The 15,355-nt window shown below is 41.8% G+C and overlaps 1 protein-coding gene across 8 annotated transcripts in view; it reads right to left on the bottom strand.

Annotated features, from left to right (window-relative positions):
- The window catches only part of R3HDM1 (R3H domain containing 1), a 277,140-nt gene that overhangs the window by 56,398 nt on the left and 205,387 nt on the right, over nucleotides 1-15,355 (bottom strand). For 5 of the 8 annotated variants that reach the window (XM_082261129.1, XM_082261122.1, XM_082261126.1 and 2 more), the window contains 3 exons: nucleotides 14,899-15,153; nucleotides 9,967-10,136; nucleotides 2,618-2,719 (listed from right to left, as the gene is read on the bottom strand). In XM_082261129.1, coding sequence (XP_082117255.1) covers nucleotides 2,618-2,719; nucleotides 9,967-10,136; nucleotides 14,899-15,153 — 527 coding nt within the window. The remainder of the gene's footprint in view (nucleotides 1-2,617; nucleotides 2,720-9,966; nucleotides 10,137-14,898; nucleotides 15,154-15,355) is intronic. The other 3 variants (XM_082261127.1, XM_082261125.1, XM_082261128.1) reach the window with 3 other exon arrangements.

Genomic DNA, 15,355 nt, shown 5'->3' with positions numbered 1-15,355 from the left:
ACCTGCAGTGTGTGGAGACCGGAGGCAGAGACTCCGCACCAATGCAAGTGTCTGAGACCTGCAGTGTGTGGAGACAGGGGCAGAGACTCCACACCAACGCAAATGTCTGAGACCGGAGGCAGATACTCCACACCAATGCAAGTGTTTGAGACCTGCAGTGTGCGGAGACAGGGGCAGAGACTCCACACCAATGCAAGTGTCTGAGACCTGCAGTGTGCGGAGACAGGGACAGAGAATATGGGTGGGTGGGGGAGAGAGGCATAGCTCCCCAAAGGGCAGAATACTAAACCCCCTGCTTTTATAGCTTTCTATGCTGCAATGAAATCAGCTACCCATGCAAACACGACAAATATTAAGATAAATTCAATGTTCGCTAGTAATGTGTGTGTGCGGGTAACGGCACGCACAAATTTTGCTTTGGCTTATCGCATCAAAGACTGACCAGAAGGATTGTTCCGCTTCCCAGCTGTTTCCCCATCTGTCGGCGTGTACCACTGACATTACAGTAAGTGGCATGAATGGGATTCATGATGCTCAGTTTAGTTTAGAAGATTTAGATATTCGGTTGCCGTCAGATCTGAACCGACAGTTTTAATGATTTAAAGCAGACCTTTCACCCTAAATTGGGCAAATTATTTTTTTTACTCTTTTTCCGCTTTCTGAATAGCTACATAAAAGTAAATAAAACTGCACTATTTATTTAAAAAAAAAAAACTAACTGATCAGCTCCTCATTTACCAGGCTTTTAGTTTAGGCACTGGTGATGAAGTCAGTTCCCTCCAATAGCCTTCTGGGACAATGATGTCTCTAGAGCATAAAGGCAAATGTCGGGAATGTTATAACGAAAGCTTGCAGGACTTTGCCTTTCTCATAGGCCAATCTCTATGCACGTACATTATCACAAGATTTCAAGTATACAAGCATAGAATGATGATCAAAAGATTTGCCCAGTTTGGAGTAAATGGTCCACTTAAGGTCTCATTTAGACTATTGGTCTTCAGACAGCATTATGCAGGTAGTGAGGAGACGGCATATCACCTCTTCACCGCCTATTTAACCCCCTAATTACTGGTCAACCGTGCTGAAACTGCAAACATTGTGTGTGGCTGCAGAGCGGCCCTATTCACTTGAGCCAAGCGCAACAGGGGGATATAAATGTGTACATGCCCAGCTGCTGCCTCAGCAAAAATAGGGGGAGCGGCTGAGGGGTGCTAAAAACGAGGCTTGGGCTAAGGAGTTTTACCACCCCTCGATCGCAAGTGTAAACTAGGCCTTAGTACTGCATTTGCACCCCAATAATGACTGGGAATGGAAGACCTTGCAGCATGCACAGTAAGGGTTTTGAAGTTTTTGGCAGCTTTGTTGAAGCCTGAAAGAAAACTTGAAAATGTAAAATAGAAAAATAATAAGAGTGCTGATTGTCACTTTAAGTAGCTAGCAGGCATTAAACAAAGTTTTTAAGAAAAGCTGAAGCTTATTGAAGCCTGGTTAAAGTGGGTCAGTCAGCACTGCAATCTGTTTACCATTTCCACACTAAATTGTAATTTAAAGGAGTCATTAGGATTGCCAAAGGCTCTGCAAACGCTTCGTTAAAGCTTGCTGTAGACGCTGCTCTTACAAAAGATGTCGTTTTAACCCAAGCTCAGAAAAAATGAACTCATGAAAACACAAATCAGGCTTTTCAGGCCAACATTTGGTTCTTTTTGATGTGCCAGCTTTTATGCAGGACATTTAAAGGGGGCCAATGTAATTATGTATACACTATACCTGGCTGATGCCTCTGGAAGGTGGAAATCACTCGAGTACACACCGCTACTCCAGTGATCTCCACTTGCTCTTAGATCCTATGCTGAGCGGCCAGTCTGATGCATTCTAAAAACACAGGAGGCCGACCACTCTGCACATGGGCCATTTAATGCAACGCGGTCTCTGACAAGGTGTAGGGGGGGGGTGTCAACATCACCTCATCCAATCCAAGAATGCTTTGCATTTCTTCAGAAAATGTAAAGCATTCTCTGAATGGCGTCCAGGTTGAGCAATCGGCCTCGTGTTCAGAATACAGTCTGGCAGCCGCTCAGCACAAAACAAATGGAGTTCCCCCGGAGTAGTGGAGTCTACTTCAGTGATTCCAAGGTTCCAGGAGCATCGGCCAGGTATGGTATATACATTAATACATTGGTCCAACCTGGAATTCATCTTTAAAGGGCTTGTTGACACAAAGTTGAGGGGTGGTAAAACCAGTGGCTGCGTTTTATTCCCCTCCCCCCTCCCCTAAACTGCTCCCACTTTATAGCTGCAGTGGCAGCAGCCGGGAATGTACACATGCCATGGCAGGAATTATTCCTACGGCCAATAATGAGCCAATGGATTGATTGGAGATCAAAGCGTGAACGAGTTCCAAAGGTTAAACATGACTGTCAGGCTCACTTTCAAGACAATTTGGTAAGTTCCCATAGAAATGTTATTTAAGCAACTTTACATTTTAAAATAAACTTAAACATGTGGCTAAGAGGACAGCAAACTGATACAAAAAGACAAATACATACCACATACACAGACATCAAGCAGCGCACACGGGTTAAAAACAAAGCACAAAGAGAAGAGCAATAGAAAGTACCACAGTGTACTGTTGAGTGGGTGAGACCTGCAGGAGCGGGGGTGGATAAGAGACGGCTGGGTACTGAACAGGCTGCGAAGAAGATGGCAGAGACCGGATAGGCTGAAGGAGTAACAGTTGAACAAACTCAGTTAATAAGACAGAAAGAACAGAAATGGAAACAGACAATCACATTTCACTTTTTTTTGTGCTCTGCAAATCTGAATTATTTTTTGCTATGTCGCTTTTAGACCTGGACCAATAATGCTGATGAAGCAACTATATATCAAACTACAAAAAAACAGTAATCTCATAATCTAGGGGCTATATTTGGCTTTAGATGGCTCAATTTTAAATTAATTCCCCCATCCTTGCTAACAGTGGCTATGGTGGAACCTATATTGTCAGCTATTGTATTCAGCAAGCAGCAGCACCCACAAAGGCTTGAATTCAAAGATGCAGTTCCTGGTCAGCAGTGTTAATGCCGTATACTAAAATATTACCGTTGGCTAAATTAACACTATTTTAGTCGACCAAAAAAGACAACTAAATATAAAATGGCATTAGTCAAAAGACTGACTAAAACTAACTCAAAATTTGATGTAGAAAATAAAACACTGCTCCAACAGTTTTCCAGCTGGCTCCATCTATTTTCAAGTAGACTTGACAAGTCCAGTGGTGACTTGTAGGGCAACCTACAGCTTTTCAACAGGAATCGAACAAACTTCAAACCATCTATGAAGGCTTTGACAGGGATAATCGCTTTGGCGATATCCAATTTTTCGTAGAGGTAAATTTACAAAGTGGCTGCAAATCACAAATGATGGTTGAGCTGACAAAATGCCGGCTTTCAAGATCAAGAACAGTCTATCACAATAGCTTACATTTAGCAATGACTGATTCGAACATATTGTGCAAGCCAATGAACTACAAAACTTAAAGCTGAATTACAGGTATTCAAGCACTTTGTAAAAAGGCACACTGAGTTAAGACCAAAGTGCATTACATCTCCTTTACTCATCTCTATTATTTATATCTGACAGGTTTAGGTCTATGCCGGAGTATACATAGTCACAGAGGAGAGAGAGGCACACAGCAGCTATGCCCGTCCCTCCCATCTGCTTCCCATTCAGAGAAGCTTTTGTATTTTGTGAAAAAGTTTACATAATACAAAGGCTTCTGTGAGTGGGCAAGAGGATGGGGAGCAGCGGGCATAGCAGCTGCAACAATGCGAATGTTGAAGATACTTACTTAGACATTAAGCATCTGCGTTGGGTTCCTGAAAATACAGCGAAAGCCACCTTTCAGGAGAGCAAAAAAAAACTCTCATATAAGTAATAGAGATGCACCTCCTTGGACTTAACTCATAGTGTACCTTCATTTTTTTTTACAAAAAACCTGAATTCCAGGAATTTGGCTTTAAAACAAACCGTTTGCCCTATATAGTTGACATGACAAAGGCTCTGTAAATACAAAGAGTCTGGAAAAATGCTATTGCCTAACAAACTTCTTCTCATCTTTGCTGCATTCCCTGTCTACTAAGTTGGCACCCTCACAAAATACACCGATCAGTCATAACATTATGACCAACGACAGGTAAATTGAACATTGATTATCTCGTTACAATGACACCTGAAAGTGGGTGGGATATATGAAGTAGTGAGTGAACATGTTGTCCCTAAAGTTGATGTGTTGAAAGCAGGAGAAAATGGGCAAGCATAAAAATTTGAGTGGTTTTGACAAGGGTCAAATTGTAATGGCTTGATGACTGGGTCAGAGCGAATTCAAAACTGCAGTTCTAGTGGGATGTTCCCAGCATGCAGTGGTCAGGACCAACCAAAAGTGGTCCAAGGAAGGAAAACCAGCAACAGGGTCATGAGCAGCCAAGGCTCATTTAGGCTTGTGGGAAGTAGTGAAGGCTGGCCTGTGTAGTCAAATCCAATAGAAGAGCTACTGTAGCTCTATCTGATGAAAAAGTGAATGCTGGTTCCCATGGAAAGGTGTCAGAACACACAGGGTATTGCAGTTTGTCTCTAAATAGAACTTAAAAATTGTTCCTTGGATTTTTTAAATTTAGCATCTCAGTAACATACACTATATGGCCAAAGTACATGGACAACACATCAAATGACTGAGTTCAGGCAATCCTACTGAAGAGTGATGGTCAGAAGTCAATACACTTCTGGCCATATAGTGCAGTTTATCCAGGGAAGGCATTATCTATGAAATATAACGGAATTCCAGTACGTAGTTCCATTATGATAAAAGCAAAATCTCTTTCTAAATACTATCTTATCAATGTGATGTTACACAAGGCAACCTTTCAGTTATTACAGAATGCCTCTAAACGAGAATTTTGCATATATTTCTCAAACATATTTTAGTCCATGTTACCTTACTCTAAACAGGTGTTAACAGGTTTACTGGTCCTTTAATTTCCAGTGATTAGATTGTAAGAATGGCTGTGCCAAGCAAAGATAATAATCATTTTTTGCTGTAAACAGAATACTCCAATTTAAAATTATGCTTTAAACTTCAGCCAGACTAACAGAAGTCTAATGACAGCTGACTGTCCAGGAACACAGCTCAGATTTTTAAGCCGGCCTCGTGTCTGCAGCTGAAGCCGTCCGAAATCACAGATCAGTTGTCAAGTCACACTTCCCGGCTGCAATCTGAGACACTTACTCACCAAACTTTTTTGACAGCTGTTTAAAAACTGCAATATGACTACCCTGAGTTCCAGCAGACACCCCCAGGCGAGGATTTAATTCTTACACCAGAGGGTGGTCATTCGATAGCTAGCATATCGCACAGCCAGCGCCAATTTACTTTTTTGCTTACTCATTTCCCTGCTGCTAGAATGGCACACAGTGGAGGAAAACATTGTGGGCTGTCAGGACACATACTGAATGCTGCCGTGCATATCACAACGCAGGCAGAGAGCAACATAACCCAAAAGACAATGAGGAAGATTTACAAACACTGGTGCAGCTGTGCATAGTAATCAGCTTCTAACTTTGGCTTATTCAATTACTTTGACAATAAGCCCCCGTTCACATCGGGGTGATTTGACATGTCAAATCGAATGCCAAATTGCAAGCAACGGCACCGTCAGAATCAGTGCGACGTCAACTTTGCGGCGCCGAACGGATTCCCAAAAGTAGTTCCTGCACTAATTTTGGCGACTTCAGGGGTGATTTCAATAGACATCTGTGCTTGAACCCGCAGAGATGTCTCTCAAAACGCCCCCGAAGTCCGACTGAAATGACGGTTTCAAATCGTGCGAGTTTAAACCCTCATTCAGCGTGAACCTAGGCTAAGACCTAGAAGCTGATTGGTTACTATGCCCAGCTGCACCAGTTTACATAAATATCCCCCATAAGCACTTGAGGACTCAAGGGTGATTTGGGCTCTGCTGTTGTTTTTGGGCATGTTTCCGGAATCTGAATTATTAATCAAATTTTATCTGGTCCCTTTGCATATGTATTAACATGCATGACTTTCTCAGCAAAGAAAACAATTATTGCTTACAAAATGGTGTGACATCATGCAAAAAGGAAAAAAATAAAATCTGTGTCGAGACATTTTGTTGCTATAGAAATTCAGTTTAACATTGCATGCCCTTCCAATGTATTTACGGTATTTATTTGTTTAACAGACCTGCAAAGGAAAAACTGAGAATGAGAGAAAGAGGGAAAGAGACAAAGAAATGGAGATGGGAAAATGTATGAACAGCATTTTTTTTTTTTTTAGTTTTGGACAAAGTAAGGAAAGGACCATTTGTTTTGCTGTCTGTGCAGAAGATTTGTTTTACCCTCACTTTGGGGAGAAATCTTCTTACTTCCAGTTGCATCCCCAAGACAGGAAGTAAAATGAAATCTCTTCAGAGAGCAACAAATAACCTGTCAGATACTAACACCTCCCTAGTCTATTTAGAAGAAAGAAAAAAAAAAGAAAGTTTGTACTTTATATACGTCTTAAAACATAAGTTCAACTTTGGGAACATGTTACATGCTTCCACCCAATTTTAGTAACATGCCCCCAATGCTGCAGCCGCCGCTTCTAGTTCTCAATGAACTACCACGTAGCTGTGGAGTTTATTGAGTGTTTCTGTCAGCGATTATGGGCTTACCCAAACTAGATGAACAGGTAAGCTCATACACTAACAGTGTGAAGGAGACCTGCATGGCATCAGCGATATGATCGCAGGTGCAATGCTTTCCAGGCTCCTGCAACAAAAAATAAACTTAGGGACAAATGCAGATGCAACTCAAGTTTCCCATCAGCAGATTCTATGCAACTTTTTTTGGCAATTGTGCTTCCCAACACCTATAATCCTGGGCAGCCACACTGGTTTGCAACACATTTACCAATGGAGAGGAGACAGATTTTCACTCAAAATAGAGGCCCAATTAGGTAGAGGCCAGAGACAGGATTTATTCTGTCATAGTACTATTTCAGAGCAGCTGAGGGATGAATTAATGAACAAAGCAGACTAATTATCATAAATCTGTCTCAAATTGTCTCACTGTTCCCGTTTAGCATTGCCCAGCTGTCTGACAAAATTAATAAATGTCCGGCAGAGTATAAACTGCCACACAATTATTTAACCACACATTAGCCACCACCATCTAGTTTGTGCAGCCGGCAAATTTAAAAAAATGAACATTGGCTTTAAAAATGGTGTGGGCAGCTTCCCAATTCTCCTTAGGACTGGAGTGTGGCATACAGAGAGCGACCAGCAAACATCGGGAGCTTGCACCCGGTGTCAGAATTAGAGGGGGGGGGGGGGAGTATGTCTGCAGCAGAATATGAAGTTTTCTAGCACACCAGTTTTGCGAAAGGTGCATTTTTACAACTTTAGCAAGGTAATTAATGTGGCTCGGTCATACATAAAAAGCTTAACAGATCAGTGCTGCTTCAAGACTGCAGTATCAGTCCCCCAAGATTACACTCTGTATTCAGGTGCTGGCAGAGAGCACATCGGGCACCAAAATATAACATACAGGTACTGCTGCACTCTGTATTTAGCTCCAGTGTAAGGTAAGTGAAAGGCAGGCTCATTTCATTTACCTTACACTGGAGTTGAATACAGTGTTCTGTGCCCCCGATGACATCAGTTATAACAAAACACGTAGGGCAGAGCTATCGACCGTGACATCACCGCGCACCTCGTAACCAGGAAGTAGCTTGCCAAACTCCTGGGACCTGCTTTTTACAGACAATGGCTTGTGATCTTTTATATTGTAAGTAGTTAATACTTTCTTCTAATCATATCTTTATATATACAACTTTACACTATGTGGACTTTTTGGTTCTTTTTTTGGAGTACTGGTATGCACCTTACATGGACAGATAAGATGCCTTTAAGGATGTAGTCGATTACCCTGAGGAGACATTCCATTCCCAGTAGGGACCATCTTAACATTTTTGCGCAGTGGACTGACTTTCCAGAGCTCGTGGACTCTTTAAGAGTTAAAATATCTCACAAAAGTCAGTACACCGCTCACATTTTTGTAAATAATTTTTTATATCTTTTCATGTGACAACACTGAAGAAATTACACTTTGCTACAATGTAAAGTAGTGAGTGTACAGCTTGTATAACAGTGTAAATTTGCTGTCCCCTCAAAATAACACAACCATTAAGGTCTAAACCGCTGGCAACAAAAGTGAGTACACCCCTAAGTAAAAATGTCCAAGTTGGGCCCAAAGTGTCAATATTTTGTGTGGCCACCATTATTTTCGAGCACTGCCTTAACCCTCTTGGGCAAGGAGCTCACCAGAGCTTCACAGGTTGCCACTGAAGTCCGCTTCCACTCCTCCATGACGACATCACGAAGCTGGTGGATGTTAGAGATCTTGCATTCCTCCACCTTCCGTTTGAGGATGCCCCACAGATGCTCAATAGGGTTTAGTTCTGTAGACATGCTTGGCCAGTCCATCATCTTTACCCTCAGTTTCTTTAGCAAGGCAGTGGTTGTCTTGGAGGGGTGTTTGGGGTTGTTCTAGTGGAATACTGCCCTGCGGTCCAGTCTCCAAAGGGAGGGGATCATGCTCTGCTTCAGTATGTCACAGTACATGTTAGCATTCATAGTTCCCTCAATGAACTGTAGCTCCCCAGTGGCGGCAGCACTCATGCATCCCCAGACCATAACACTCCCACCTCCATGCTTGAGGGTAGGCAAGACACACTTGTCTTTGTACTCCTCACCTGGTTGCCGCCACACACGCTTGACATCATCTGAACCTAATAAGTTTATCTTGGTCTCATCAGACCACAGGACATGTTTCCAGTAAGCCATGTCCTTAGTCTTGCAGACTGTTTTGTCCACCATCTTTAGAAGAGGCTTCCTTCTGGGGCGATAGCCATGCAGACCAATTTGATGCAATTAGTGGCGTATGGTCTGAGTACTGACAGGCTGACTCTCCACCCCTTTAACCTCTGCAGCAATGCTGGCAGTACTTACATGTCTATTTCCCAAAGACAACCTCTGGATAGGAGGCTGAGCACGTGCACGCAACTTCTTTGGTCGACCATGGCGAGGCCTGTTCTGAGTGGAACCTGTCCTGTTAAACTACTGTATGGTCTTGGCCACCATGCTGCAGCTCAGTTAAAGGGTCTTGGCAATCTTCTTATAGCCTAGGCCACCTTTATGTAGAGCAACAATTCTTTTTTTCTGATCCTTAGAGAGTTCTTTGCCATGAGGTGCCATGTTGAACTTCCAGTGACCAGTATGAGAGAGTGAGAGTAATAACACCAAGTTTAACACACTTGCTCCCCATTCACACCTGAGACCTTGTAACACTAATGAGGCACATGACATCGGGGACGGAAAATGGCTAATTGGGCCTAATTTGGACATTTTTACTTAGGGGTGTACTCACTTTTGTTGCCAGCAGTTTAGACATTAATGGCTGTGTGTTGAGTTATTTTGAGGGGGACAGCAAATTTACACTGTTATACAAGCTGTACACTTACTACTTTACATTGTAGCAAAGTGTCATTTCTTCAGTGTTGTCACTAAAATATTTACAAAAATGTGAGGGGTGTACTCACTTTTGTGAGATACTGTATATTGTACATAAGGTGGCAGAGAACCGAAGGTGGCTTTAAGTACCCTACCGCCTGTGCAAGTAAAGGGATTTCGCTTTCCAATCTTCTTTTGAATATTTGATGTCACATTTATTGTTTGGGGACTATGACCTTTAAGTTTTGGAGTCCTTGCACTGCCCTTTATAATAGATAGCAGCATGAGTGGAAATGCACAGAAATAAATCTATTACAGTCTAGTTCTACATGACATGTAGACCAGGTAGTAACATTCTGGTGAAAGACAGATAGAGTTATCAGTCTGGCTCAGTACATACCTGTGATAGCATGTGGTTGGGAGCTTGCTGTGGAGGGGCTGGTGGTGGGGGTGGTGGTGGTGGTGGAGGAGGAGGGGGAATGGGCGCAGGCACTTGGGTCCTAACCGGCTGCTGAGTTACAGGAGGATTGTACACAACTGGAGTGCCGTCTGGGTTTAAAAATGGCTGACCTGTGAAAACAGCAAATTAGACAAGAGACTTAGAACAGACAAGTTGGGCACACCTCACAAAATTTAGGCAAAACAACCACCATCAATTCTTCAGAACGACTGAGCCTAAGGACACTTCTCTCTTCTGGAGAAAATGCTACACCTGGATCCCTCTACTGCTGATCATAAACAAAAAACCTAAGCATTTGGTCAAGTGATCTCTGCTGAGATGGATTAGTCTTTACAGTGGCCAATACTCTTCTTCAGTAGGGATCATGTGTTTAAAGGCCAAGGCTGTTTCTCATTTAACCAACACTGGAGAGAGCCTAAACAGTGCATTTTCCAAGAAAAGGTGAAAGCATTTAAGATCTTCTATTTCTTTCTTATAAATCCAACACAGAAAAGACAGTTCCCAGGACTTTATGTTAACATCTGCATGTAAACCCATTTTAAAGGGTCTGTGTCAGCATTTTTTTTTTTGTGTCAGAAGGGTTTTGCAATCCCATATCCGTTTATAGGAATGCAAAATCCACTTGAAGGAGGTAAACTGCAAGTCAATTGCACTTGTCAATGCATTCTGAATTATCATGTAAGCGTCCCAAACGGACGCCATCAACACAAGCTCATCGTGTTGCACATTATTATAGACCTTCGCATATAACAAAGTAAACTAAACAAAAATAAATCAAGGTATAATAATTCTCTCATCCTAAACCTGTGTTCTGGATATTAAAAGATATCTAAAGCCAGATCTTGAATGTGATGGATAGAGTAATGATTTTAAACAAACATCAAGATGTCAAGTTTTTCTTTTTTTATGCATCCCACCGAGAAGAGTATTTTTTTTTTTTTTTTTTAACGTTCGGTCTCAGAGACATAATAAATTGGTGGTAATTCTCTGAGAGCAGTAGAATAATTATTGAAATTGTTTTTCAGCAAGCTTGGTCAAAACAAACTATTCAGATGGTCAGGTAACATGAAATTTGGCTTTAACTTTCCTTTTTTTGTCAAGTGCTGCTCTACTTTGGGTTTTCAGTCACTTTCAGTCCTGGTGACAATATTCACCAATACAAATAAAGTGAATCTCTCAAGTGGGGTCACAGACATTAATGAAATGTGACTGTAGATTTTAAGGATCACAAAGAAGCTGACAGATTCACAGTCACATTAACAGTTTTAATCTGCTTTTTTGGTAACTGGAGAGCATTCCAAGTAATGTTGTCACCCTGGCCAGATTTAAATTTTGGACCACAGAACACACCCCCCCCCCTCTCTATTAGGGAAAGCTGTGCTGTAGTCCAGCAAGGAGAATTGAGCAGGGCTGACTATGCTGGGATTTCAATGACAAGGCAGCGTTGTCAGCTCACTACAAGTTAGCCACTCTGATTCCTGGCAGATCAACAAATATTTTTCTGTACTTACATTTATTTTTTTAAAGGATACAACATTGGAAAATATGCTTGTATTGCAGAGATTAACTGCATATATATTTCTTAACATTGCAAAGATACATACTTTGTTTTAAACCTTGAATAAATCTTTAGTTAGATAGGTCCAGCTTGGACCAATGTAACTATGCATATACCATACCTGGGGGATGCCACTGAAAGCTAGAAAACACTTTACTATGGTAGAAAAGGAGGAGGTGAGAGGTCGGTGTACTAGCCTGTAGTGTCTTCCTAGTACCCAAACAAATGTAAACAAATGTAGATAAAAGAAAGCCTGCAGCTCGATCTTTCGTAATGAATAAAAAGCAGTCTATGCAGAAGGAAACCAGTTGGGTGGCTTTCATTTTACAACAAGATGAATTACATGTATTCCTTTTTTACATAGTTAGATTAGCTATGATTAGGGCTACACGACGAAACGCGTAAGCCCTGTATTTTGTACCACACCCAAAAATGTATTAATTGCGGAAAATTGAGCTGCTGGCTCTTTTATCTCCATGAAAAACACTTTAGTGGACACCGCTACTCCAGTAATGTCTGTCCACTCAGACACTGAACACAGGAGGTCAGCCGCTTGGCACAGGTGCCATTCAGGAAATGCTTTTCATTTTCTCAATGAATGCAAAGCAGTGTCTGATTGGACGAAGTAGATCACACCCGCTTCAAGAGGGATCCCACAGACATGGTATGTGAATAGTTTCACTGGTCCACGTCAAACATGTAATTCATTGTTAAGAGTACAGATGCTGTAAAATGAAATACACCCAACTGGTTTCCTTCTGGTTAGTGTGTGGAAAACTGCTGAAAACCAGCTTGGATCAATACACACCCACATATTGAAAATTATCTTTAGTAAAAGTAATTAGTGTTAAAATATCTCCAATTTTAATTCACCTAGTCATAAACTAAACACATGTATAACCCTATACAACTGTGACATGGACAATGGGAAATGCAGAACCTTCTGTTGCCACCTTGAACTTTGGACAGACAAGATAAAGTCTAGTGATTCAAACTGAGGATGTGTGTATAAAATATTGTTTACAACATTTTATAGTCTGCACGAAAGGACTGGCAAAGACAATCTACTGAGTGTGCTCGATTAGCTGGTTGTATATATCGGTTGCATTCTTGGCAAGCCATATAACTATGTAGAGGGAAAAGAATTTATATACACACATTTAAGGGTGGGGGGAGACAAAGAATGATATAGAAACCTTTTATAAATGAGCCCCACTTTACTGTATGTAGAGCAGCATGGTGGCAGTGGTGGAAGACAACATCTATACTGATACACTGTATGGTCAAAAATCTGTGGAAATCTGACAATCACATATTTATATATAAATAAGAACCTTATGTGAAGGCTTTCCAGAAGACTATGGAGAATGTGTGTAAGAATTTGTTCCCATTCAGCCATAAGAGCATTTGTGAGGTCAGGTACTTGTGTCAGATAAGAAGAGCCGGATCACAACTAGCCTTCTTATTCATGCCAAGTGTTCAGAGGAGTTGAGGTCAGGGCTCGTTGCAGACCATGTGAGTTCCTCCACACCAAACTCATCAAACCATGTCCTAAAAGAGCTGGTTTTGTACATAGTGACACAACCATGCTGCAACAGAACAGGACCTTCCCCATAAGGTTGGAAGTTTACACTTGTGTAAAAGGTCTTTGAATGCCGTGGCATCAACAGTACTCTTCAAAAGAAACACCTAAACTCAAATCAAATGTAGGGGTGTCCACGTACCTTTGGCTATAGAGTGTACTTTTGATAAACAATTGAGATTAATGAGCAAGTCCAGGAAAACTGACCCCTTCTTACACTTGAAAAAGAGACACCGTCAGAACAAAGCGACAGTCTATTTGCAAAAGGGGTCCCTAACCAACGGATACAAACTTTTTCAGTTCTTCCCTATTATGCCTTTCTTCGTCACAACCAGCACTAAAATTCCGAGTGTCACTTGTGGCAGACACTAGGGGGAGCAGGTACATCACTCTTATCATGTGGTACGGTTCAGGCTTGGTGATTAGACACCATTGACCCCAACATTGTCACATGGGGGAGGTTTACACACTCCCCCATACAAAAAATGCTAGATATTGTTGCTGGCAGTGACGTGGGAGAAATGACAGGGCAGTACCAGCAAGGCAAGTATCAGTGGTCTGGGGGGCTGTGTTGCTATGGCTATTTTAGTGTTTTTTTTTTATAGCAAATTTAAGAAGTTGGGCTTCTCCTATTCATACCAATTAACTTGTTGGACTGGTTCATGAAGCTCGGGACAGGAAATTATGTAGGCAGGCAGTATGGGGAGGGAAATGGATTTGAAATACAGCCATGTGCTGAACAATGGAGGCAGGATGTTTGCAGGAAGGAGACCTAGGGATAACACCAGAAAGACTGAAAAATAGGTACCTCTGGCATATATTATCCATGTGTATTTGCTGGGAAGGATAGATAGCTTGTGTGTGTTTATATTCCTGCGATACTCTGTATGCAGTATACTGTTTTTCCTACAAGTTCAACATTTTTGTTTAGTAAAGCAAGTTAATATACACTACAGAGGTTTTTTTTTTTTTTGCTTACTTGCTTTTACTGCAAAGAACCTTAAAAGACGCAACGCAAAGGGGGGTTCTTTTGCAAAGACACAGTCACTTTGCCTTAAATGGACTACTTTGGGCACAGATATAAAATCTATTTTAGTTCACTTCTAATTCAAATTGCAAAGGAATAGTTATTGAAATTCACCTGGTGCCTGAAACCTGTTTTGTACTAAGCTGGTACAACTCTCACACAGTTTCATTGTGAGTACCTGATCTCTACAACAGGCAGAGGGAATATGGTAGATTAGATAGGCTTACAGTACAGGAGAGTGTAAGTGGCCATCACCAGTGCAGCAAGGTCCACAGATAGGCCACAGGAGAGGAGCAGAGCGGGTCGGGGCAGGGCAGATACAAAAGGTCTGCCAAATTGTAGGTTTTGTTAGCAGCATAATCCTACAGCAAGGGTTCAAAGTCAACAAGGTGCTTGAAAGGTTTGCTGCTTTGAGGGTACCCCGATCATGTTGGCACCACCTTCGCGCCCTGTACATGTGGTCTCAATGTCTAAATTTATCTGATTCTTTGCTAGGAAACCCCTTTGAAAGACTTGATCCTGAGGGCGTTGGTGGAAAAATATCTGCAAACAAACTGTACAGCAAAAACACGACAGGTTGACATTAAAATGAACATTCATGTTACAAAGACAGAACATATGTTGCTTAAACACTATATAGACGCACAAGAAAAAAAAAATAACAATGCCCTGGCATTAAATGAGGGTTAATGAGAGAGTACAAACCTGTTTGTGGGTTGATCAGAATACTGCCAGGAGGAATGCCTGCAGCTTCCAAGGGAAGCAAAAAGAAGCTAGTGCTAGATGGAGCCACTTGCCCACTTATGCCACCATCAAAGGGAAGAGAATTACTAGTGCTGACAGTCGGATAGACGGCAGCTGTGCCATGTGTGGGTTGGTTTATGGCGGTTACTGGAAGAGACTGCTGGGTGTGGGACAGAGAACCAGTGGACGACCCTACACTACTAGAAGACTCTGAACCTACAGGAAAGGAGCAATGAAAAAGATATATAGGTATTTTTCTTCACCTACAGTTAAAAACAACATGCACAAAGACATAGGCATAGAAACTGATCCCCTTGACGGTTAGGGGGGGCTGCTTAACCCCCTGATAACCAAGGAATGCAGAAATGAGAGACATACAGCAAAACATGCAGAGTGTTAAAAGAGCACCAATCATCTG

This window comes from Pelophylax lessonae (genome assembly GCF_965119305.1).
Source record: "Pelophylax lessonae genome assembly, chromosome: 6".
Lineage (NCBI taxonomy): Eukaryota > Metazoa > Chordata > Amphibia > Anura > Ranidae > Pelophylax > Pelophylax lessonae.
Note: the sequence above shows the minus strand (reverse complement) of the source record. Positions and strands in the feature narration are given on the sequence as shown.